Below are 25,393 nucleotides of genomic sequence, written 5' to 3'. Positions count from 1 at the left end.
TGGTAGAAGACGTTGAAGAAGATGACTAATAGTTCAGTAGATCCCCCGACAATGAAAAATGATTCAGCAAAGTTCACTAAAGTTGTATTCAAACCAAGTCAATTTGAGATTGCATACATTTTACTACAGCCAATAGTTACATTATCAAAATTATGCTATTTTAGCGCTCCTAGATAAAAAAGCTATTAATAACTTCAGTATTAAAGTATCCAACTAAGTAATATCTCAATTCTACTAATGACTATTTCTTTTCTTTCACAAATTTTTCTAGGCGAATTCGATATGCGTGTCAAGTCGTGCGTTGCTTCCGATGGTTCCGGTCATGTTATCAATCTTTCCGATGAATTCGGCTGCGTTCTGCGTCCGAAGATGATCTCACGCTTTTTGAAGGCACGTGCGCCCGATGAGCGTGCCACCGTCATAACTTATGCCTTCTTCCACGCCTTCAAGTTCCCCGACGCGTTGAGTGTACACATAAAATGCAAAGTGGAAATCTGCCGACACGGTTGCCTGGATCATTGCCAGCTCACGGGCAGCGTTAACGAGCGTAAAGATGTGCTCATGAACGAACCGCCAGGCAGTCAGAATGAGCTCAGTCAGGAGAGTATTGGACACATTGCCATGCATGGTGGACAACAACCAGCGCTGGGCGGACTGCCTTTAGGTGGAGCTGGCGGCGGCGGTGGTGGTTTGGGTAGCGTTGGTGGTGGTGGTGGCAGCGTTGGTATAGGTAGCGATGGTGCAGGCGATCATGATGTCTTCTACGATGACATTATACACAATCGCAAACAATTGTCGTCGATCAATAGTGGTATTGCAAATATATTGGATCAATTTAATATGCACGAAAAGAATGCTAATCTATCACCGCGTCCAGTACATGAAGAACCGGAAGATTCGGATCTCGATTCACTGTTCGGCGAAGACGAGTTGGCCGATTTGGATGAGGCGCAGTATATGGAGTTGAAGAAGAGCGGCAAATTTCCGCATGGACCACGTCAGTTCGAGGCACAAAAGCGTATGGGTGTACCAATGGCCGGACCACGCTCGCTAGAGCCCAAATCGAATGACGATGCACCACATCCCATCTACCGTCCACAAGCTGAAGCATTGAAGCGCACACGCGAAGATCACATAGATCTCGATGCAAGCGAAGAATTGTTGAAACAAAAATCAAATAAAACAGCTGACAGCGATGAAACTGACAAATCTACGCGTCGTCGTCGTCGATCCATCGTGATTGCCGATCGTAAAGTGCGTAGCGCCGATGTTGGCGTTAGCGGTCTCTACGATGTCATCTCCGAAGCTGATCTTGCCTTCTCGCCGGACTCCAAACAGGAAGCGGTCACCGTCTTCCAGGGTAAAATAAGTGAAGAGGTTGTCTATGGCATCTGCATGCCGGTGCCTGGTTTCAGCATACTGTTCATTGTCGTCATTTCGGCTACCATTGTGTCCGCCTTGATTGCCGGCTCGCTGCTCTATCGCTATCAATTGCAAAAGGAGGCGCTCGAGAAGCAAACACCTATGCCGGTGCCTGGTACTTTCGCTTCATGGATGACCTTACGCCTCTTCCGTATGCGTCATATGCAGGAGCAACAACAACGACAGCAGATAGGTGGCGCTGTAGCAGCGGCGAGTGCGGTTGCGCACGAAACAGTGCAGTAGTAGGGTGTTTTGGTGGGTGGCGGGTTGCGAAAGTAGTTAAATGAAATGACTTATTCGAAGAGCGCATTTCAAAATCTGTTTTTTTTTTTCAAATCATTCGAAAATCTATACAATATTTAAATTAAGTTTCCTGTACGCGCTGTGTGCGCTGATGACAATAGCTGTAGCGTTGTGTCAATGACTGAAAGCACGCACACAATGAGAGCATATTTCAAAAGCTCAAAACAAATTAGCAATTTTTTAGCTCTATTTATTGGTACTTTTACTGTTTTCTTTTTTTACACGTGTAGTTGAAGAGGAAGTTAATGTGTGTTTGACAGCACATTTTCGGGCAGCACTGCAATAGCAAATCACTAAACTACCACAAACAAGCAAAAGATTTAAACACATACAACAATATTTATTTAGCCCCATAAGTAACTAGAAACTTCATATTGCTGACACGCACTGTGTTTCATTTTAATAAAATCTCTAATAAATTAAATTCGGTGCTTTTGAGGTGCATTTACTTACTAGTGAATTTAACTAAAATATTTTTTATTTTATTTAATACATATATTTTTTTAATTAACACTTAACTGAATGTCATATTATTTATTTATTTATTTAACTTTTAGCCAAGTGTACCCCTTCCATAATATTTATGTTTAATAATGATTTTTTGAAAAAGTTCATGTTTTTTAATTTTTTCAATAGAAATTACTTCATTTCTATTTCTTCGCCTTTAATTTAAGCTTATTACTTATTTTGCAAGCCGGCAACTTAAGCGAATTTTATGCAATATGTTTATTAATTAAAATTAAATTCAAAATCTTACTTTAGTTTAGCAATCGAAAATGAAGAGTGTGAATTGAAAAGTCAAAATTACGTTTGTTTTTCATTTTGTTTTGTTTTTGGTTTTTATAAATCGACACTAATGAATGTTCAACACAAACGAAAATTTAAATTTATATTTTACTTAAGTCAGTTTATATTATTTATTTAAAATTATTGTAGTTGTAATTGAATACTATGATTATGACGCGAATGGACAAATTAATTAAATTAAGTAATAAATAAAAAATAATAATAAAATAAATACAAATTGATAATGCATTTTTATTGGCGATGAGAATATATCTTGATTTCACTGGACTCGGCATAACAGTTTCCAGCCCCAAATCTCAATATCATTACTCGAAATCACATTTTAAAACTAACACTACTATATAATTAAAAATAAATTAATATCAGGGATGCTTCAATATATATGGTATGGAATTTTAACTGCGTCTATTAAATATAACCACATTTTTACACAGACAAAAGTGAACCTCAGATCATTTGGGTTATTTACGACGCAGATCATGATAACACAATATTTAACTACGTCCTCCACAAAAAAGTCCCCTATAGGATTTAATTTTTTATAGATATTGTAGAGCGGAAAATTATACCTCACTTAATCTCTTTTAAGAATTAAAGTGAGTTTTAGTTACGAAGACTCGACTACTGTGTGAATCTTGTGAGGAATAAATACATATTTGGCAAAATAAATAATAATTTGAAAAAGTGCATATTCTCGTATGAATAAGCTGATTTTATTCTGCATATTTTAGTTCAATAGAAATATAAAATACATTACTTCTGAAAAAAATGCAAATTTCAAAGTATGAAATGATAAAAATAAATAATTTTATAAAATATCACAAATATTGGCGATGCTTAATATATTTGTTAAAATAAGAATTAAATTTTTCTTCTATTTTCTTCAAAATACAGTAGTTTTCCGAAATAACGAATATTCGTTTTAACGAAAACCGCTTATAACGAACAAGCAAATTTGTTACATTGAGTACCGTAAATAACGAACATCGAGAATTTGTAAGTACTCGGGTTTAACGAACAACATGAAGAAGACATATGAAGAAAGAGGAAAAAATCAAATAACATCGAACCAGAATTAAAAATAAAACTCAAAAAAAAAATGTGCAAATTGAAATAATGTTGAATTTTATAAAAAAGCTTAAAATTATTGATCAGCACCAAATAGAAGTATGAGTGTCAGAATTGATCTATTTTGGAAGAATTTATTGGATATGAATTGTTTTGTTATGGTTTTTCATTTTTAAACAAATAATTAATAAAACAATTTATTAAACTGCAATTTACGGATATATAACTCATTTTTTTTGATAAAAATACCTCTAAGTGAGTACTCGAATTAACGAAAAATTCGATATAGCGAACATGCCTGACAATTAATGTGTTCGTTATTTCGGAAAACTACTATACTACATAAACAACACATTTCCCTAATATATCCCAGTATTTTTTTAATTTAGCAGTATTCTTAAATATAAAAATTGATCATATACAATATAAACACCTACAAGTATGCAACAATTTTAATGCTCACCTGAGTTAAGACCAAAAGTATGCCTTCGTTTATAACTTGGAATCCATTTAACACAGCATTAACGACAAATTTATTACGAGTGGGTAAAACAGTATCTCCTTTCATTTACTTCATCTGGCCTTTCTTCAACTTCCTAATACAAATTTTTATTTTCGTAAAATAACACTAAAAAACATTTCCAGTACAGACCGATAAAATACTATTTAAACTCTCGATTTCACTATAAAACAATTTGATCACACAATTTCTTCTGGAGAAATTCATGATTTAAATACCCGGCAAAACGACGCAGTTTATTCTCGCGCACTTGTAAAGAAGAACTGACGCACGGCGATTAGTATGTCAGCGGACACATGACAAGGCACAGAGTTGCAGTTAAATTAAAAAAAATGAATTATTACAAAGAAATATTTAAATATTAAAATGAAATAATTAGAAGGATGTAACTTTTCAGATCTATTAAATTATTTCATTATTATTAATATTTATGCTAGTGCAAACAATTAATTAATTAAGATTTTTTAATATAGAATTTAATTTGATGTAAATAATTTCACAGTTCCGCAAATACCAAATTTGAGCTATTTAAAGCTACGCTTATATATTTCTTTTGAATACTAAATGCATAATTCATAGTCTATGCACTACCGGTACTCTGAATATGCTTGTCAAACTTCCGCTGACACTTGCATTAGTTTCCTCTCGCTTATGTGTCAATTCTAGTTGCTAGAAAGCGCTGTTAATTGAATATATGGACTCTAAAGCTAAAATTATTGAAAAAAAAACAAAATTCGTTCCGCTGCGGTCAGTGCTGTTGGATTTAAAAGCTAAAATATATGTATTTAACTGAATAAATTTCAGTTTTTTTGCTAAATGTATGTATATTCAATAATAAAGTATCCAACTTTTAGATTTTACCTATAAAAAAAGAAAGAATACATAAGTACACATGTAGTTATAAACAATAGTAAAATACAAAATCACTTACCTGTTTTGAGCCCAAAAGTATGCCCCAGTTTCGTTCTTGAAATCCACTTCACTCTGCTTCAACGACAAATTTACTGCAAGTAGATAAAATAGTTTCTCTTTGCTTATTTGCTTCAACCGGCTTTTCTCCTACGTATATTTCGCGTTGCACATTTTCATTTTCATTAAAAACACTGAAAAAACATTTCCCGCACAAACTTTTAAGTTGATTTCGATAAAACATTATTTAAACTCTCGATTTCACTATAAAACTCTTTGAACACACAATTTTTTCGTGAGAAATTCACTTTTTAAATACCTGATGCTTCGGCGCAACTTACTCACGCGCACTTGTAGAAAGGAACTGACGCAAGGCGATTAATATGGCGGCGGACATATGACAAGACACAGAGTTGTAGTTATGGTGCAGGTACTTATCATACTATTTTTGATATTCACAATGAATAGTTAAGTATTAATTGATTAAGAAAATATAAAAAAAAATTAAACAGAAATAATTCAAAGGATTTAATATTTCCAGAACTATTAAATTACTTAAATATTATTAATATTTATTTTAAATACTTTTAGTGCAAATAAATAATTAATTAAAATTTTTAGTTACTGAATTTGCGTAAATGTCATATTTGTATCCTTTTAAATCTATATGTTCGTAAGTAATAATAAAAATGGAATAATAATTATCAAATTGTGTTTCTATCTTTCTTTTTGATACTAAATTAAAAATGCATACTCAATGCACTATCACAACCCGGAATATGCTTGTCAAACTTCCGCTGACATTTCAATTGCTTTGTACTTGTGTCAGTTTCCTCTTCCTTTTGTGCAAATTCTAGTTGCTAGAGAACAGTATAAAATATAAGTGTGAAGCAAGCAGCACAGCTAACTTGAGTTGTCGGCAAGGATGTGGATATAAAAAAGGTTTCTAGAGTTTAATGCAGATTATTATATTAATGTTAAAAGATTATAAATTCCTTCTTTTAAAGGTTGTGTATAAACATTTAACATCAGACATACGTTTCGACATATATACAGTGGTAAATGGTAATAAATATTAAATACAAATGCACTCACCTTATTTTAGCCCAAAAGTATGCACCAGTTGCGATCGTGAAATCCACTTAATACTGCATTAGCAACAAATATACTACAAGTAGATAAAACAGTTTCTCTTTGCTTATTTGCTTCAACCGGTTTTTCTTCTGCGTATATTTGGCGTTGCACATTTTTATTTTCATTAAAAAACACTGAAAAAACATGTCCCGCACGAATTTTTTTCTTGATTTCGATAAAACACTATTTAAACTCTCGATTTCACTATAAAACAGTTTTATCACACGCGTTTTTCTAACGAAATTCACGATTTAAATACGCAGCACTCCGAAGCAACTTACTCCCACGCACTTGTAGAAAGGACTGACGCGCGCCGCTTGATGGCGCACATATGCATGTGTGTGTATGTAGGTATGGTAGCGGACAGAATTACAGTTATGATGCAAGTATTTCATTAGGGTGTGCATTAAATAGTATGTAAATAATATTTTTATATTTTTTAGGAAAAATAATATTTAATACATCAAAGTAAATAAATAAAATTAATTAGTAAATATTATTGTTAAATTGTATGTATGTATAATAAAATAGATTTTTTACCTAAAGGCTGAGGGCACTTAGGAATGAAAAAAAAAATATTATTAAAATTATTAATTAGAAATTTCATTTTTTTATATTAAACTAAACCGAATTTTGTATTATATTTCACATTGAAAGCACTGTAAACGAATACATACAATAATTTATTTATTTTTAACTTATTTTATTACATTTAAATTAAGTAGTTCATATCAAAATACTTATTTAATCAAATAATTAATATTAATACATATTCGCGAATCAAGTATATTTTTTAACATTTAAAATTCTATATCCAAAAACTTGCATTTAAAATTTTAATTTAAATTTTTAAATTTTACACAATTAGCAAAATATTAATTTTATATAAATAATCAAAAAAAAATCATTGAATTAGATATTATCTATTATTCAATCTATTTGTAGAGGATATTTTCATAAAATTTTAAATACTCTCTAATATAATGCAATATTTTTTTAAATATTAATTTTTATAAAATTTTTTAAAAATTATCAATTGTGAATAGTATCCTCAAGTACTTGCACCATAACTGCAACTCTGTGGTTTGTCACATGTCCGCCGCCATTCTATTCGCCTTGCGTCAGTTCCTTTAATACGTGCGCGAGAGTTAGTTGCGTTGAAGTGCCGGGTAATTGAAACGTGAATTTCTCTAGTAAAATGTGTGTGATTAAAGTGTTTTATAGTGAAATCGAGAGTTTAAATAGTGTTTTATCGAAATAAAGTAAAAAATTCATGCGGGAAGTGTTTATTTAGTCTTTTTTAAAGAAAATAAAAATCTGTAACGCGAAAATTACGCAGAAGAAAAGCCGGTTGAAGCAAATAAGCGAAGAGAAACTGTTTTATCTACTTGCTGTAAATTTGTCGTTAAAGCAGAGTGAAGTGGATTTCAAGATCGCAAATGGGGCATACTTTTGGGCTCAAATAAGGTGAGTGCTTTTGTGTTTTACTATTGTTTATAACTACATGTGTACTTATGTATTCTTTCTTTTTTTTATAGGTAAATTCTAAAAGTTGGATACTTTATTATTGAATTTACTTACATACATTCAGCCAAAAAACTGAAATTTATAGATATATTTTAGCTTTTAAAGAAAACTGCACTGACCGCAACGGAACGAATTTTTCATTTTTTCAATAATGTTAGCTTTAGAGTCCATATTTTCAAATAACAGCGCTTTCTAGCAACTAGAATTGACACATAAGCGAGAGGAAACTAATGCAAGTGTCAGCGGAAGTTTGACAAGCATATTCAGAGTACTGGTAGTGCATAGACTATGAATTATGCATTTAGTATTCAAAAGAAATATTTAAGCGTAGCTTTAAATAGCTCCAATTTGGCATTTGCGAAAATTTGAAATTATTTACATCAAATTAAATTCTGTATTAAAAAATCTTAATAAATTAATTGTTTGCACTAAACGTAGCATAAATATTAATAATAATGAAATAATTTAATAGATCTGAAAAGTTACATCCTTCTAATTATTTCATTTTAATATTTAAATTTTTTTGTAATAATTCAATTTTTTTTATTTAACTGCAACTCTGTGCCTTGTCATATGTCCGCTGACATATTAATCGCCTTGCGTCAGTTCCTCTTTACAAGTGCGCGTGAGTAAGCTGCGTCGCAGTGCCGGGTAGTCAAATCGTGAAATTCTCCAGAAAAAATTTTGTAATCAAAGTGTTTTATAGTGAAATCAATACTTTAGATAGTGTTTTATAGAGATAATGTAAAAAGTGTGTGCCGGAAAGGTTTTTTAATGTTATTTTACGAAAATAAAGATTGGCATTATTAAGTTGAAGAAAGGCCAGATGAAGTAAATGAAAAGATGCACTGTTTTACCCGCTCGTAATTTGTCGTTAATGCTGTGTTAATTGGATTCCAAATTGTAAACGAAGGCATACTTTTGGGCTTAACTCAGGTGAGTTCATTTTTTGCATAACTATAGGTGTATAAATATATTTTAAATTGTAAATATGAAATTATCATAATTGAAAGAGAATTATTAAGTTTACACCTCTAATGAGCTGAATATAGTGCCCCTGTTGGAAAATCTAATCGGTTCAGATTTACTGATCGGTATAAAATTTGGTGTAATTATAAAAAAAAAAATATCTGGTTATTACTAAAATATGGGAAGAAGAGAAGCTTCAGAAAGCATATTTGTGGTGGAAAATATTTTTGAAGAGACTTTTCAAATACCTAATATTATTATACTCAAATTTTACAACTATCTAAAGTATCTATGACAAGTCTTGCCACAAACAAATGAGCTATACTAATATGAGCATCAAACCAACAATTCTTAGAAAGATTTACGACAAAGGTATTTTTGAGAAAAGTTTTCAATAGTTTAGAAATTTGAAATTCAAATGAAACGTATTTGAGATGAAACCCATATCATACTAAGACATTATTTTCAATTATCTATATTTTGATGACTTTAGAAATAAATTACACAAACTTCACATATTTTTTTAAGGAAAATATTTATTGAATTTTCTTTGAAGAATACAAATAAATATGCATGTATGTATGTATATAAATAAATAAAAAATATTTATGATAAACATTGTACATTCAAAATTTCATAAGCATTTATCTCGTATTAAATAAATAAATAAATAAATTATCAAATAAATAAGTTAATAAATATTTTAACATAAATTTAACTAGTTGCAGATAATTAACGTTTGCAAAAAGGGTTTCAGTCGAAGAAATAACAAGAAATTTATTGGAAAAGTATTTTATTTTTAATAAACATAAAAATAAATATAAAATAATATTTTAAAAATTAATATTTTCTTTTTATAAATTAATATTTCTTTTACATATAGTCTATTTTTTATATTTGTTATTTATTTTTTTTATTTATAATTATTTTTTTTTAATACTTACAACTAATGAACGCACTTAAAATATTTAGTGACTAATTCAAGCTTTCTTTTAAATTAAATTAAATTATTTAATAACTTTGTATCTGTTTTTTTTATTTTGTTTTGTGGTTACTATTTTGTATTTTGTTTGTTGTTTTGTTTAACTGTAAATTCTATTTTTTTGTTTTTAATAGTCTATAAAAAATTAATAAAGTAGATAAAGTAAAGCATTATATAAAAGAGGTAAATGATGTTATATGAGTAACAAGTACAAAACAGAAAGTTTCTCAAATTATTTGTGTTAACAAAAAGTGCTGAATAAACCAAAGTGCACTAAATATATTTTGCTGAATAAATTTTTTTGCATTCATTGGTACTGTCAAAACTTCTACAATCAATATAAAATATTTAACATATATATATATTGTATAACTGCGCTAAATAGCTGAATTACAAAAATAAAACATTAGGCGCTATAATATGTTACTGAGCTAAAACAGACAGATATTTTAATTAATAATAAAGGTCTGAGAAGTAGAAACATATGCTGAATTTGCTGCAGCAAACACTTATGCAAATTTTTTTTGGCTGAATGTGATTTTGCAATCTAACTGAATTAGAAAAATATTTTTTTAAGCTATATAGACGCTGAATAAACAAAAAATTAAGTTGCTTTCAAAAAATATGCATTTGCATGATAATTATTTACTTAAAATTGAGCTGAATACAGATTAGGAGAGCTAAATTGTAACACTTTTTAGTCTAATTCAAAATGTATGTATGTTTATTAAGTGCTGAATAAATTTCCAAGACGCTGAATTGATTTATATGTGGGCTAGTGTGTTGCTGAATTCATTAAAATTAACAAAAACTCGCGCTGAATTACTATTCTGACCTTATCTTGTACATGGTATATAATATTAATTCTACTGCCAACCTTTAGATAGAATTACTATAGAACATATACTTGGCATATTACGAATCAAATGTACAAAGGTCGCTTGGATGCATTTGAACTTTGAATATGGCTTAGCACCGGGTTTTGTTTTATTGTATACACCTTTATATTGTTCATCTCACTACATTACTTAAGTACAACTTACCTACAAAATTCTTATAAAAAACTAAAATTGTACGCGCTAGACTGCCACCAATACAGAAGGCCCAAACAGACTCGAAAGGCTCGTCGAAAAATTATCAATTTTAACAACAAATATTCTGATTCGTTACTTTTGAACCGTCGAATAATTACATTAAACTTTGTAAAAGCGTTGAAAAATAAATATTTTTGTAATTAAAAACTAAAATTACTTTACTCTATGTGTTGTGGTCCGAAGACCCCACTTGCATAACTTAATTAACAAACTGCCCCAAAGGCATTTGCAAACAAAAGAAGACAGTTGTGAATGTGTTGTATGTGTAGTCCAATCGACGCAGTACACAATCAGTTCGCATCGGATCGGTTCTAAGTATAGCTATGCTATCCGTGTGCATTATTTTGTCTGTGTGTTTGTGGTGAAGACGCCTCGTTATGCCGAGTCCAATTCGTAATTCGTTGTGTTCGCTTGTGTTTCTTCGCCTTTGGTCGTTCATGTATGCGTTCGTGATTTGGTCAAGGTACCTTGACTGATACTTGGTGGTCCCGGTATTTGTATGACAGGCATAGCGCCAGCTAGTTGCGGATTCGTATAAGCCACAGCACGTTCTTTTTCCGCATGAGCAAACGAGGAGAACGGCCGCAAACGTACATAAAGTACCGCTGATATTAGGCACGAAGTCACGAGTATACCAAGCAATATAATCAATGTGATCGCAAAGCCAGGCGTTGTCATGCAAATTAGACCATCCTCACGTGCTGGGAAGACCATAGTTTGTGGTGCGGTCGCGGTTGTGGCGTTCGCCTGATCGTCAATGGCAAAGGTGAGATCACCCGAAGAGACGACTTTGATGATACGATTGAGTCCAACTTCTGGTTCAGAATCGACGGCACGTGTACGACGTTGTACGCGTCGTTCATCACGTCGTTTGCCGATACCGCTGCTCACATGATAGGTGTCGACGTGCAATTGTGGTGGTGGTGGGCCATATTGTGACTCTGGTCCGACTTGTAGATGATGCACTTCTTGCAGATTGGGTTCAGAACACTGGTCGGGACATTGATAGCGACAGATTTGTATTGTGCACTGGAAGTGTACCTCCATGGAGTCGGGGAATTTGAAGGCTTGGAAGTGTGCGTAGGAGAGCACCGAAGCGGATGCGCCAAAGTTCTTAATTTTCGTGAAGCGCGACATTAACTTCGGCCGCGTGACACAACCACGTTGATCGACCAATTGTATAGGTGCACGTTTGCCATCGTGAGCCACGCAATTACGCACAAGCATATCGAATTTGGAGTCATCATCTTTAATAGCCAAAACCATAGTCATAGTTTGTCCGATCTTCACCAAACCAGAAACCTCGGAGGCCCATGGCCCCTTACCCACTTGAATTTGCATCCAACAGCCTACATTATCGCCGGCGAAATCTGCGCGCACCACATCCAACATATCCACGGGGAATGGCCGGAATGTCACACTCTTCTCGTACTGATCGTGCCAAGTGCAGCGCAGCTTACGCGCTTGATCCCACACCTCCTGCACTTGTGGATCGTATTGTATAACAATAATATTCTCAAAGTAAGTGCCTGAACCCGATTCATGTCCATAACCGTACAAACCGTTCTCGGTATTTCCCGATGTGCCACACTCATGTAACCCAATATCGAAAGTGGCCGAAGTGCGTCCCAGTCCCGAAGGCAAATGCACACAATTCATATTACTGTAGTGTCCCTTCGAGAAGACGATGCCATAGAATGGTTTATCGAATTTCACAAATACTTTCATGCCATTCTTCTCACACTTCACATCCAGTGAAATTATTTTCGGCATATCCTGTACGGGCGACGACCAGATCTCATTGTTGCTTGAGGCGCCAACGCTCAAATCGGGCAACACTTGTGGCGCATGCACTTGCTGTGGTGGCGGTCGTTGTGGTGGCAATGGCGGTGGTGGACCTTGGTAGGCTAACTGTGCTGGTGGTGGTGGTGGACCGAAGGGTTGTCCAAGACTTAGTGGTATACTCTGATGATTGCCTAAATCCGTGGTTAAATGAATATTTTCATTAAGTGTTTTCCCGGAGACATAAACCAACTTACTTCGTGCTGGTCCGGGCTGTTGTTGTTGTATGTTGTGCTGATATAGCACCTTTGGCGGTTGTTGTGGCTCCGATTCCGATTCTAGCGCTACCTGATCGACTTCGTTGTCATGTTCGGAAATTTCCTCTGTACCAGTGATGGCTTTGACGACGTCCACATCATCTGCAAGCGTCAGCTGTAATGTTTAAAATAATGAGAGAAATTAGTGCATGATTTTTTTCAAGATAAAGATGAAGAAGATATATATTTCATGTATATTAAAAAAGTGTCTTTTAAAAAATTAGTCAAAAATGTTTGGAAATAATCATGAGGTATTCTGTGACTTTTTTCATAGTATTTCTTTTAAAGTCTTCTCTTGACTCTTGGCACGTGCCCCAGAGTATATTCCAGGGTACATCTATCTATGTAGGACTAGAAAAGACCTTCGACAGCTAATGACAAGTCTCTGTGACTAAAACCCTTTAAGAGTCCGGAGTTGGCCTGAAATTTGTAGGAACACTCCAGAAATAAATGAATATTCTGAGTTTATCGGACAAAATAATAGTTCCAGAGATTCTTAGCCGTTTGGAACACTTTTGTCCAGGTTTTAGACCCTTATTTTCTAGACAGTTTGACCGCTTTGACAATTCATTGACCCCTCAATTTGAGTACTTTGGGAACTACCACACCTTCCAAATAGAATTATCACATACCTACTGTTCTACTATTTACTTGTCATATCTCTCACGTATCTCTAATTTTTGCATCTTGTTAATGTCAAATCAAACACAAATCAACCATAATCAAGCGCAAGCATTCACAATCGTGAGATCCGCAAAGTTCCAACGGATTTCAAATGTTCCAATTACACAGAGCGCGCACTCACTGAAGATGCACCTAATTGCATAAGACCATAATGAGTTGTTCCAGTCGACAGCAGGCATAGCTCGAAGCACAACTGCAGACATACCCACTGTAGTTGTAGTGTCAATTAACGGGAGTGCTTCATATATTATATGTGGCACACAAGGAAAAAGTGTACCAATTTCGCTTTTTCCAACCACAAACACTAAAAGCCAACGTTGATGGCACCTGTTCTTAGTAGACACACCAAGACGGCGGAGACACTACCATAACGGACCATGTAGTAGAATGAGTTCAAGGCTAGAAAACGTGTCAGCGGTTGGTGGTATATTTTTAGGCAAAAAGTGGACAGCTAGCCATTGACACACATATGTACATACATAACTACATAGCAAGGCATTTACTGCTATGGCCTTTCTTTGTAAATCTATTTCTGGCTTTGCTGTGCATTTTTTAAGGTTTTCTTTTCTTTCTTTTGATGTGCATTTTCTTTTATTATCCGTCTAGTTGTTGTTGTTAGAATTTCTTCTGCTTTAATGGTGACAATTCATCAGCAAGACAAACCAGTTAATGATACGCTGCTGTTGATTATTGCTGATGAGCAGCAATCCATCATCATCATCAACAAGCCACAAACGGTTGGTTGCATGCAACGCTGCATATATGTATGTATGTATGTACTTAGAGAAATGCATTTATAACAATATGAGAGGATATGTCTGTATGTATTTATATAGCAACTGAAATATCACCAAACCAAATAAGGTAAGATGCTGCGACATATTTGGTAAAAAAAAGCAAAACGAAATGAGAATACATACAGAGATGTATATATATTTATATACATATGAATGAGCATCACGGAAGATGCCGGTAAAGTAAGCTATGCAGACTTGTGGTATAAACTACCAAAGCTATCTCGTGTTATGGATTTTTTGCCGGCGCATGCGTGCAGACAAGTGCATTTGCTCGCGCACTCAAACACACACTGACATACATTACCAACAGTGAAAAGCGCCGTTTTCCATGAATGACTGCAGCAGTCAACTGAGAAAATAACACACAAACACTCACTTACTGCACTCCACTTACATTTGTGTATGAGTTCCTAGCGCAAGGCATGAATTTCTTTACGCATGCGCATTGAACACGACATCAACGCATCACTTGCGCATCGCACATAAAAGCGACGCAGCACACAGTCATTTGTTGCCGGATGGTAGGTCCGCAGAGCTAGGCTTATTTGGTTTTGGTGGCGTGTGTGCGATGGAAAATTAGATAGTTTGGTTGTTGTTGAGTGCTTTCTATTGACTATAAAAACTACAGCAGACAAATTTGACAATGACAACTGCAACACTTGTGCTACTAACACTTGTGCAAATACGCACTGTAATTGTTGCAAAAATAAAAAAAATTGCACTTTTCTCAAATGAGAAATGAAAACGGAACTGTAGATGTAGTTTTGGGTAAAGTACTGGGAATAATAACTTGGTAGATACATCTTTTGATTGTTGTTTGACTTAGACCCAGAAGAAGATTACTAGCTCATCTTATACTGATTTTTCTTGATATATAGGTTAAGTAGAATGGGGTTTGGGCACTGATCGAAGATTCCAACAGATAGCCTTCATTTCGAACTTATTACAAACATATGAAGCCTATTACTATCGATTTCAGCTAGAGGGTTCCAACTTATATCTTCAAAATAAGAACATTCGAGGAAGAAAGGCTGAGGTGATTCCAAATCTCAAAATTGCAGACGACTTCAACATATCAGAAAAAAGTTTTAATCTTACTACATGGCTACCGATTAGTCATTGACGAATCAGATGATTTTTAAATAGTGAGGGGCAGAGCTATAATCTTCTATAAGAGTGTACAGCTACTGGCGTACGCCGATGATATCGATATCATTGGAAACAACACCCGCGCCGTTAGTTCTCCTTTTTCCAGACTGGATAAGGAAGCGAAGCGTATGGGTCTGGTGGTGAACGAGGACAAGACGAAATATCTCCTGTCGTCAAACAAACAGTCAGCGCATTCGCGTCTTGGCTCCCACGTCACTGTTGACAGTCATAACTTTGAAGTTGTAGATAATTTCATCTACCTGGAAACCAGCATTAACATCAATAACAATGTCAGCCTGGAAATCCAACGCAGCACCTCTTGCCAACAGGTGCTACTATGGACTAAGTAGGCAATTGAAAAGTAAATTTCTCTCTCGACGAACAAAAACCAAACTCTACAAGTCTCTCATCATTCCCGTCCTGCTTTACGGTGCAGAAGCGTGGACGATGTCAACATCCGATGAGACGGCACTAGGAGTTTTCGAGAGAAAGGTTTTTCGGAAGATTTATGGTCCCTTAAACATTGGCAACGGCGAATACCGCAGACGATGGAACGATGAGCTGTATGTGTTATTCGACGACATAGACATAGTTCAGCGAATAAAAAAACAGCGGCTACGCTGGCTAGGTCATGTTGTTCGAATGGATGAAAATGCTCCAGCTCTGAAAGTATTCGATGCAGTACCCGCTCGGTGGAAGCCGAGGAAGAGGGAGACCTCCACTCCAATGGAAGGACCAGGTGGAGAGGGGCCTGGCTTCGCTTGGTATAACCAATTGGCGCCAAACTGCCAAAAGGAGGGATACATGGCGCGCTGTTTTGGACTCGGCTATAACCGCGTAAGCAGTGTCTACGCCAGTCAAGAAGAAGAAGAAGAAGAAGAAGAGGGGCATAACTTGCTGGGACTACTTATTAAAGAAACTCATTAGACCTTTAAAATTTCAGAAGAACCTTGTAAAGGTGTAAGTACTATCGGTTGTCCCCGCAGAACTCACGTGAGTCCCACCTATCCAGAAACTCTTAAAAGATGACTCAACGTTTGATTTTTTCTATGGCTTAGTTCTTCAGTAACCACCGATCTTTATATCTTCATCGAAAGCAAAGATCGACAATCTTGCCTAACTTTATCTTACCTAATTTATAGAAACAGATCTCAGAATCACAAAGGTTACTAAAGTAATTTATCTTTAAAAAATGTAACGTGAAGCTGGAAAGGGACCAATATTTTTATTCGACAGAAGACTCTTCAGACTATCCGAACATAAATTTCTAAAAAAACGGCAGTTGAGTTGATAAAAGGGGATTTCACATAAACGGTTTTCCACATATGAAAAAGCATTATCATTCGATTAGTTGCCTAATAGAAGATTATGTAATTTAAGTACTTTAAAGTGTGTGCTTTTACCTGATAAACCTAACCTTACTTAAGCTTAATCTTACATATTTTTTACACATAGAACGACTTTTGGAAGACTGAATATTTATTTTTGGAATATTTTTTATTATTAGAAATGTAATGCATACCAAAGAGTGTTATCTCATAAAATCACTCTCCAACGAAGCGACAAGTAGCGAGTCAAAAGCTCAAGCGCTAATTTGCTAAATAAATAGTGTAGAGACAACTTTTGTCTGGCAACAAAATACTAATTCGCACAAAAATTGTGCTTTCAATTCTTTTATTGTTTTATTTGCTTTTGGTTCACTCCATCCACGGTTTATACAGTTCATTTCCCCCTGATGATTGCCTTTGACTTGCCACAATCATAAATCACGTTAATACACAGCAGCGCTAACAATAACAACAAGTGATTAACCTTTTGCAAAATCAAACAGAGAATGCAAATTAAAGTTCAACAACAAACAAAAAAATCATAATTTTCCAATTCGGTAGAAACTCATGACAACCAAACCAAACAAATACAGTTAACTTGTATAGTTTTGCTGCTGTTTTTGTTGTTATTTTTCGGTAATGCTACGAAAACGAAGAACTGTAATTACAAGCAAGTCGCGGAGTAAAATTATCGTCAAACAAGAAATTGACCTAGTTACGGCAAACGAAAGTCAAGAAGCGCGGCCAAATGCGAGGCAAAGTGGAGTAGAGTGGAGTGGAGATGCGACTGAAAGAGTGGCGGCGGGACGAGAGTGCGGCAAGGTGAAGCAAAATAGTTTCGCATTTTTAATTGAATGAGCAAAAATTTCGTTCATTTCCAGTTCAGTTGAGCACCTTGTGCTGCCATTAACATACAAACAACAACAACTATGTAGTTGAGTGTGTGTGTCTTCAAGCGCGCAAATATTACGCTTTTATCACATTTAACGACTTTACAAAAATGTTAATTAACTACAATTCAATGATGATTTCGGCGAAAACGCGCGGCAAATCATGAATTGGATGAAAGCAACAACAAAAACAGCAGCTACAACACAGTACGCGAGCGCAAAGCAGTTGAACAACAAACCAAACGCTATCAAGTGAACCATGAGAATAAAAGCGACTGCAAAACAATGCCAAAAACAAAAGTAATCGAATTGTAATGAAAACGAAATGCCACACCACACACGCGCGCGCATTCACCCGCGGCAAGAGCGGCGCGTTGCGCATCGACAAGGAAACGGCCTATTTGCAACCTGTTCGCCACACACAAATTTCGGCCGCTAAAAAAGAAAAAAAAGTAATGAAAACGATAAAAGAGTTGCACAGCCGAAATGTGAAAACAAAAATTGTTGATTTTTTTCACCGCAAGTTAGAGCGCTGAGCGGCGACTCGCGGTGTGTAGCTGGCGTTGGAGGCGCACCACGCAGACTGGCCATTTGTTGAATGGATTTTTGAATGGTTGCGGCGTTAACGGCGCTATGGGACGCAAACGCGCGTCTACATTTATTGCGTACAACAACACAATGCAATGTTGTTGCATGCGGCAGCCGGTAGGCTGAAATGGGGCAATTGCCTTTTTCTGTTATTGTTGCCATTGACGTCGATCAGGCGATTTTAGTTGGTGAGGTTGTGTGAAAAAACTGGCCACTGCCTTAACGCCTTGCTTGACTTGGTTGTGGAGCGCGCGTAATATTATGCATTGGTGCCGCTGGCGGTGGCGCGGCGGAACGCGGATGCGTTGCATATATACATATATATGCGTAAATCAGCGCCTGCGTAAAAGCATAAGCCGCTCACTACGAGTACAAGCTGCCAATGTGTGTTCGCAACGCACAAACAAGCGTAGAAAGGTGGAACGCGCATAGAAAGCAAAAAACAGTAGTAAAAATCAACGCCAATGAATGATCGACGCACCGGCAATGGCATTTAACATATAAATTTGGCATTTTAGAATCACTTTGGGCGAACCTGTTCGCCAATGGCCGCTTTTCACCTTCTTCGCATGCAGACGGAAAGTGCCACTTTTGCGCGCTGTTTCTCTTTCATTTTTCATCTTCTTTTTTTTTTTTTGGCGAAGAAAACTCAAGCGCCTTTGCGGCTGGATTGCAATCTCAATGAGAAATGCGGAGGAATTCGAAGATGTCTGCAGACGACGGTGGTATTGTTGGTGCTGTTGCCCAAAATGTCGCTTACTTGTTCAGACTTTGTATATTGGCATGTCTGTTTGTAGTTTCGTTTTCTAACCGCCTTATGGTTTTCAAACATATGTATGTACATATTTTCGGCTGTGTCGATCATTGATTTTATTTGTGGCGGTGAAAGTTGTTTACTTTTCTCAGTTAGTTGGCTGATTTCAGGGAAATGATTGCTATCGCACTATTTTTATATGCGTAAGCGTGAGCGTGTAAGATGTGCGTGAACGTCTGATAATGTGTGCGTACAACTGCATTTGTGCGGAAAAGGAAATCTCTGATCCAGTTATGGCGCATAAAATTCACCATATATCATTTGATATCGATGGATTGGAATACTGAAATTTCTACTTTTGTTGCAATGATACAATTTTACACTTTCTCTATCTTGATAAATATGTTCTATGGCTTTTATCAACGCATTAGCTCTATCCTATCATACAATTATTGTTTTTTTCTACAGTATTGAATATACATATATTTAAGTAGTGCAAGTGACTAACGGAGCTTCTCCTACCCCGTCAACATTTCGGATCCATTAGTACAATTGCATATATGTAAAGATCCTTCCGGTACTACAATACCTCAAAAAATATACTGGGAACATTTATCGACTTTTAGGGGTAGTTGAAATCAATGGTACAAACGTAAAGCTAGGTTAGGTTAGGTTAAGGGTAGATCTCCGTAGCTACAGAGAATCTCACTTAGACAGATTCGATTGTCGTTTGTGACACGCGGAAAACTCCTATCGGATCACTAAGGCTATTATGATACGACAAAGCGCTTATTATAAAGTTCTTAAGTCGGCTAATGTTGATTCCAGTCACTTCACTGGGTTCACCGAAGATGTGACTACCAAGATGTTTAACTTAAGTTGCGAATGCTGGATCTCCCAGACCTGGCCATCCTCCAAACAGCAACTAGCGTCCGACTCGATCTATAGCTAACCGAATTGGGAATACTAGCATGCATGATATGGGGTCTTTATTATAGGGTATTGGATGTGTAAAAGAAGTGCCGAACATATCAAGAAGGTTCAAAATAACCTGATTGAAGCCATGTAATAAACAGTACGACCCTTCTTCTGAACTTTTTCATTAAAGTTTATTAATTCTGAATGGTATACACTTCAGGATTTAAAAATAAGGAATGGAATGGGAATCCAACAAGTATCAAACCTTGAGTGGATGTATACAAAAGACATAACGGATATTAGTAGTTTCATCGAAACCACAAAATGGTTTGAACGAGAAGTTTAAACGTGATGGCAATAAAAAAGGTCGATGACCATCAAAATAGCACTGCTAGTGCTAATTGAGCCCGAAGTATAACAGGGCAGCACTCCAACCTGCCTACCTACTATTCTACTACTATTCTGACAGATCTAAAATTGCGTAAGAAATGTAAATCCTTGCTTCCAAATCACATGATTTCGAGATACGTTATTCGGAATGTAGAAACGGTCATAGCAATTGGACAAATCGCATTGAAAAAAATAGATATTAATTGAAATCATTTTGAAAACCAATAAAGACATCCCCAATTATAATTTGGAAACCGTAGTGACCTACTCAAACTAGTAGGTAACCGTCTTCGAATTATTACGGACACCATAACTTATATTATGCATTCTGAGCGCGATGTACACTTTCTGAAAAGGAAACTAATCTTCTTCTTCCAAAATAGGATAATATAGAGGTTATGTACAGTTATTTCTAATACTGTTGATGGACTGTCCATCGACCTTGGAATGAAATGTGACGCTTCGGTAGGGTTCTTCTGTATTTACCATCACAATGAAAGTGTATCATAACTAGCCTAGGTGGCAGGATATATTTCTTGTTATACGATCAGTCGACTACTTTTGTAGTAAAAAGATAGTATAGTCGATCCGTTAAATTAGTATAAACTAACTACAATATCTTTGAGAACCAAAAAAATTTCCAACAAGTAAGGAAGGGCTAAGTTCGGGTGTAATCGAACATTTTATACTCTCGCAATTTATTGATGTAATTTTATAAAGATAACATAATTCGACCCATATATTCGGTATAAAGTTCTATAGAATAACGAAAAGCATCATAAATAGTATATGGAGACTGAGGTAATTCTTAAACCGATTTCACTCGTTTTCACCACCAAGATACAATATATCGAAGACTATACGCTCACTTAATTTAATATTACTTATACTTAGGTATATGGGATCTGGGGGAAGTTATGTCCCGATTTTTACCATTTCAGGTACAGAGAGAAACTGTTATAAGAAAAAAATTCAGAGGGAATGAATTACATAAAAATATCTGAGGGATTTACCTATATTTTCGGTGAAAAATTACCCTTAGGCACTGAGTTCTTCATGTTCGATATCAGGGGCCTTGAAAAGTCATGGTTCGATTTTGCCAATTTTTCCACAAGTGATGTCACAGCTCAAATACAGTATTTGTGTATTGTTTTATTCCGCTATCTTCATCTGTTCCTAATGTATATATGTATTATAAAGTGAACGAATCAAAAGAATTCAAATTTGAGTTATATGGGAAGTAGACGTAGTTGTGAACCGATTTCGCCCATATTCCACCCGTGTCATCAGGGTGTCAAGAAAGTGTTATATACCGAATTTCATTAAAATCGATCGAATAGTTCTTGAGATATAGTTTTTGACCCATAAGTGGGCGACGCCACGCCCATTTTCCATTTTGTAAAAAAATCTCAGTGCAGCTTCCCTCTGCCATTTCTTATGTGAGTGAGTTAACGCACTTTTAGTAATTTTCAACCTAACCTTTGTATGGGAGGTGGGCGTGGTTATTATCCGATTTCTTTCTTTTCTTTTCTTTTTGGACTGTATAAGGAAATGGCTAAAATAAACGACTCCAGAAAGTTTGGTTTATATAGCTTTATTGGTTTGCGAGTTATATACAAAAAACCTATTTGGGGGTGGGGTCACGCTCACTTTTCCAAAAAAATGACATCCAAATGTGCCCCTCCCTAATGGGATCCTATGTTCCAAATTTCATTTTCATAACTTTATTTATTGTGGGCGTGGCAGTGGACCGATTTTGCATAGCAACCTTCCTATGGTACCAAGAAATAAGTGTGCCAAGTTTCATTAAGATATCTTAATTTTTACTCAAGTTACCGCTTGCACAGGCAGACGGACAGACGGACGGACAGACATCCGGATTTCAAATCCACTCGTCATCCTGATCATTTATGTATATATAACCCCATATCTAACTCTTTTATTTCTTGGTGACACAAACAACCATTATGTGAACAAAACTATAATACTCTGTGCAACAGGTTTCGGAAGTATAAAAATAAAACAATTCAACTCAAAGCCAGATAGAACTTTGATAGTCTAATTGTACTTTGCTTATATAAGACGCTGTCCATTAAATATATATTCAGTCGAATATCTCCAAGACACATATTGCGTCAGAAGTTCTATCAAGGCTTATATTATAAACTGTAGAGATAATTTCTGCACACTAAAGTGGATTTTCTTGAAAAACAGAAATATTCTGCACAATGCGACCTCGACTGCTGAAACTGTCTTTATAAATTTCCTGGTAGCCTTAGTTTCAACTTGTGCTTTACCTTTATGCTGTACTTAAAATAATAAAAAGATGTGCATACAATTTCCCACACAGACACCCAATGCACACCATCACACAGAGCAACGAAATTTTGCTCCTTTCCACTAATGTCACTCATACGCCAGCGCCTTGATGCGCTTATCACAAGCGTGGCATCGCATTGAAATGTGAAATGCGCTCATTCCGCTTGAACGGCAGCATTTAACAAACGCAAAGCGGCAGCATGAGCAGCAACAAACAGCGCTTGAGTTGAGGCGTACAAAATTCGTGATGTATTTAACCGTTAAATCAGACATTTTGACATTCGCTTGTAGCGCGCATTATACTTGCTGGCGGGCGAAAAAGCGAAAAAGCCCTTATATGACTAAAGGAACCAGCTGACTGCTGCCTTATGATGCTGACATTGTTGTTGCTGTCGATTCATAGCAATTAAGGCAGATTTCACTTTTCATATTCGAGGCACAAAACGGCAGGCAAACGACAGTGCAGCACTGAAAGCGAAAATATCACGAAATGATGCGCTGCTGAAGGTACAAGCAAACACTCGTGCCTGGCAAACAATCAATAAGCACTCTTCCTTTCCATTGCCACGCTGCTGTACTGACTCGTCGACAGTGACAGCGAATTCGTTGCGCTCCTTTGCGTTCGCGCCAACACCAGCCCGCGCTGCCATGATGCATATTTTGCGGCGTTGACTGACTGGCTTTTGACCTCGCCAACTCGACTCAAGTAGCGCCGTACAAACATACAAACACACATCAGGAGCCTAGTGGTTACCACGACGCGCTGCGGAATTCTCTGGGCAGTGTCATTATTATTTTCGCTTTTCCTTAACTTACATTGCTTTTGTTGTTGTCATTTTACTCCAGGGGTCTCAAGCACTAATATGCGCAACAAAAAGCATATATTCACAGTCCACTGCAGACTGCCAAGTTGTCAGACAACGAAAGCGACGCGCACTTAGCCACGCCGCACTGCATCATTGTGGCACGTTCTTGGCGCATTTTCATGCACTTTCTCCCGATTCTGGATATCTCACAGGCACATACACTTACATATGAGTCTGTGTCTTTGTGTAGTCATGAAGAGAAGACCACTGCAACCGCGTGTCATCTTCGATATGACTGACTTTCGGCACATGGCCGTCTGCTGCGCTGGTTTGCTAACCTGCCTGGAATGTACTTACTGACTCTCAGACCACTTTATTTTTTTTTCTCATTTTGCATTCCTGTTTTTCACATTACCATTTATTTTTTCATTTCCATAAATACATATATTCATGCCATTTATTCACCATTTTTATCTGCTGCCGCGCGGCGCATTGGAGGTCAGCAGCGCACCGCATTTTTGTGGCTGCCAGTTGGACTCCGGCGTTATCGTCAGCAAAGTCAGCATTGAAATCATCATTAACTTCATCATCATCATCATCATCATCAACTCCTCGCACATAACCGTCTGTCAGCTAAAGGCATTATGAAGTAAACAACAACAACAACTTCAATTGCAATTTTTGTTGTTGTTGCGCACATTAAAGTTGCCAATCAGCAGGAAGACACCATACCAAATGAAAACCAAAGCAACCCAAGCTAGCAAGTTCGTATGACGACAGCGCGTCGTCGCCTTGTCTGCGGTTAGCGCGCTGCACTGCTGCTGCTGCTACTGCCGTTGGCTGCGCGCGAACGGGTTGCATTTCTTGCTGCTTCACTTTTGCCTACATTTGAATATGCAAATCCATTTGTTACTTATTTTTATTACGTCTTTGTTGTTGTTATTTGTTGTTGTCTGCCAGCACGAGCGCATTTCTCATCAATTTTTATTGACATCACTTTTCCAGCAGCATTTTTTCACTCTTGCTCTTCGACACAAATTTTCGGTTGTAATTTGTTTATTTGCTTCTTTGTTTTTCTTATTTTTTACTGTTGTTTGTTGCCTGCTTTCATTGCGCCAATTTTGCGCAAATAACCTGTATATTGGCTGCATTAACCCGACTCACAAATCTGGTAATAATAATGAACTTCAAAATTGTGCAGACGGTGAAAATTCTTGAGGCGCTAAGGAGACCACAACTCTTGTTTGAACTTGATTTGATTGCGAAAGTGGGTATTTTGACCATGTAGCGGATGGTTTAGAGTTAGACAAAAGAAGTGAGGAAATATGTTTCCGAGTAGTAGAGTGGGAAAGGAAGAGATCTGAGAACATAAACAAAAATTGACAGAACATATGGGATGACAGGAAGAGTATAAAGATTTTTTTGAGAATAGTATTAACTCTAATTTTGGTTAATGATGGCCTAAGTGCGACCGCTTGCCGTCAGGCTCACTCTCTGATGTTGATATAAGCTTTAAGAAAAAATGATCTAGCAGGTTTTTGTAAAGAAACATGAAATACAAACAAAAGTCAGCCACTATCTAATTCCCAAGATTTGGTTCCTTGAGGCATTTTCTTTGTTTTTTCGAAAATCTCCCTTTCTGAACTGAAGAATGTACCTTGAGAAGCCAAGCGAAGATTTTCATTAAAAGCCGGCAAAGTTAAAATCATTGAGTGGCTAATTTGGATAATGTATAATGTAGTGGAGGTTAGTACTTTTCTAAAATTTTCTTCTATTTTGTGCACCAAACACACAGATTTTTCCCTATATTTCTCTATCCTGTATCATATCCTCATTTAAAATGGTTTTCTACCATGCGTGCTGAAAAGTTCGAAGAAATACGATTTAAAAATTAAGTTTTTTTTGCAAAAATCGACGAGTAATAACGTCCATTATT

General features: G+C 36.0%; 2 protein-coding genes across 4 annotated transcripts in view; one reads left to right on the top strand and one right to left on the bottom strand.

Annotated features, from left to right (window-relative positions):
- The window catches only part of LOC105209019 (uncharacterized), a 59,788-nt gene extending 57,336 nt beyond the window's left edge, over positions 1-2,452 (top strand). Inside the window, exon 8 of the mRNA XM_054230738.1 lies at positions 272-2,452. Within this exon, the coding sequence (XP_054086713.1) occupies positions 272-1,665 (1,394 nt within the window). The 3' untranslated portion in view covers positions 1,666-2,452. The remainder of the gene's footprint in view (positions 1-271) is intronic.
- A 7,584-nt stretch (positions 2,453-10,036) lies between these two features.
- Positions 10,037-25,393, bottom strand: part of LOC105209017 (uncharacterized) — a 33,375-nt gene continuing 18,018 nt past the window's right edge. For 2 of the 3 annotated variants that reach the window (XM_011179160.2, XM_029038240.2), the window contains exon 3: positions 10,037-12,949. In XM_011179160.2, the coding sequence (XP_011177462.1) occupies positions 11,171-12,949 (1,779 nt within the window). In that variant the 3' untranslated portion in view covers positions 10,037-11,170. The remainder of the gene's footprint in view (positions 12,950-25,393) is intronic. The other variant, XM_029038241.2, reaches the window with a different exon arrangement.

The sequence above is a fragment of the Zeugodacus cucurbitae genome, chromosome 5 (genome assembly GCF_028554725.1).
Source record: "Zeugodacus cucurbitae isolate PBARC_wt_2022May chromosome 5, idZeuCucr1.2, whole genome shotgun sequence".
Lineage (NCBI taxonomy): Eukaryota > Metazoa > Arthropoda > Insecta > Diptera > Tephritidae > Zeugodacus > Zeugodacus cucurbitae.
This window is presented reverse-complemented; position numbering and strand designations above follow the sequence as displayed.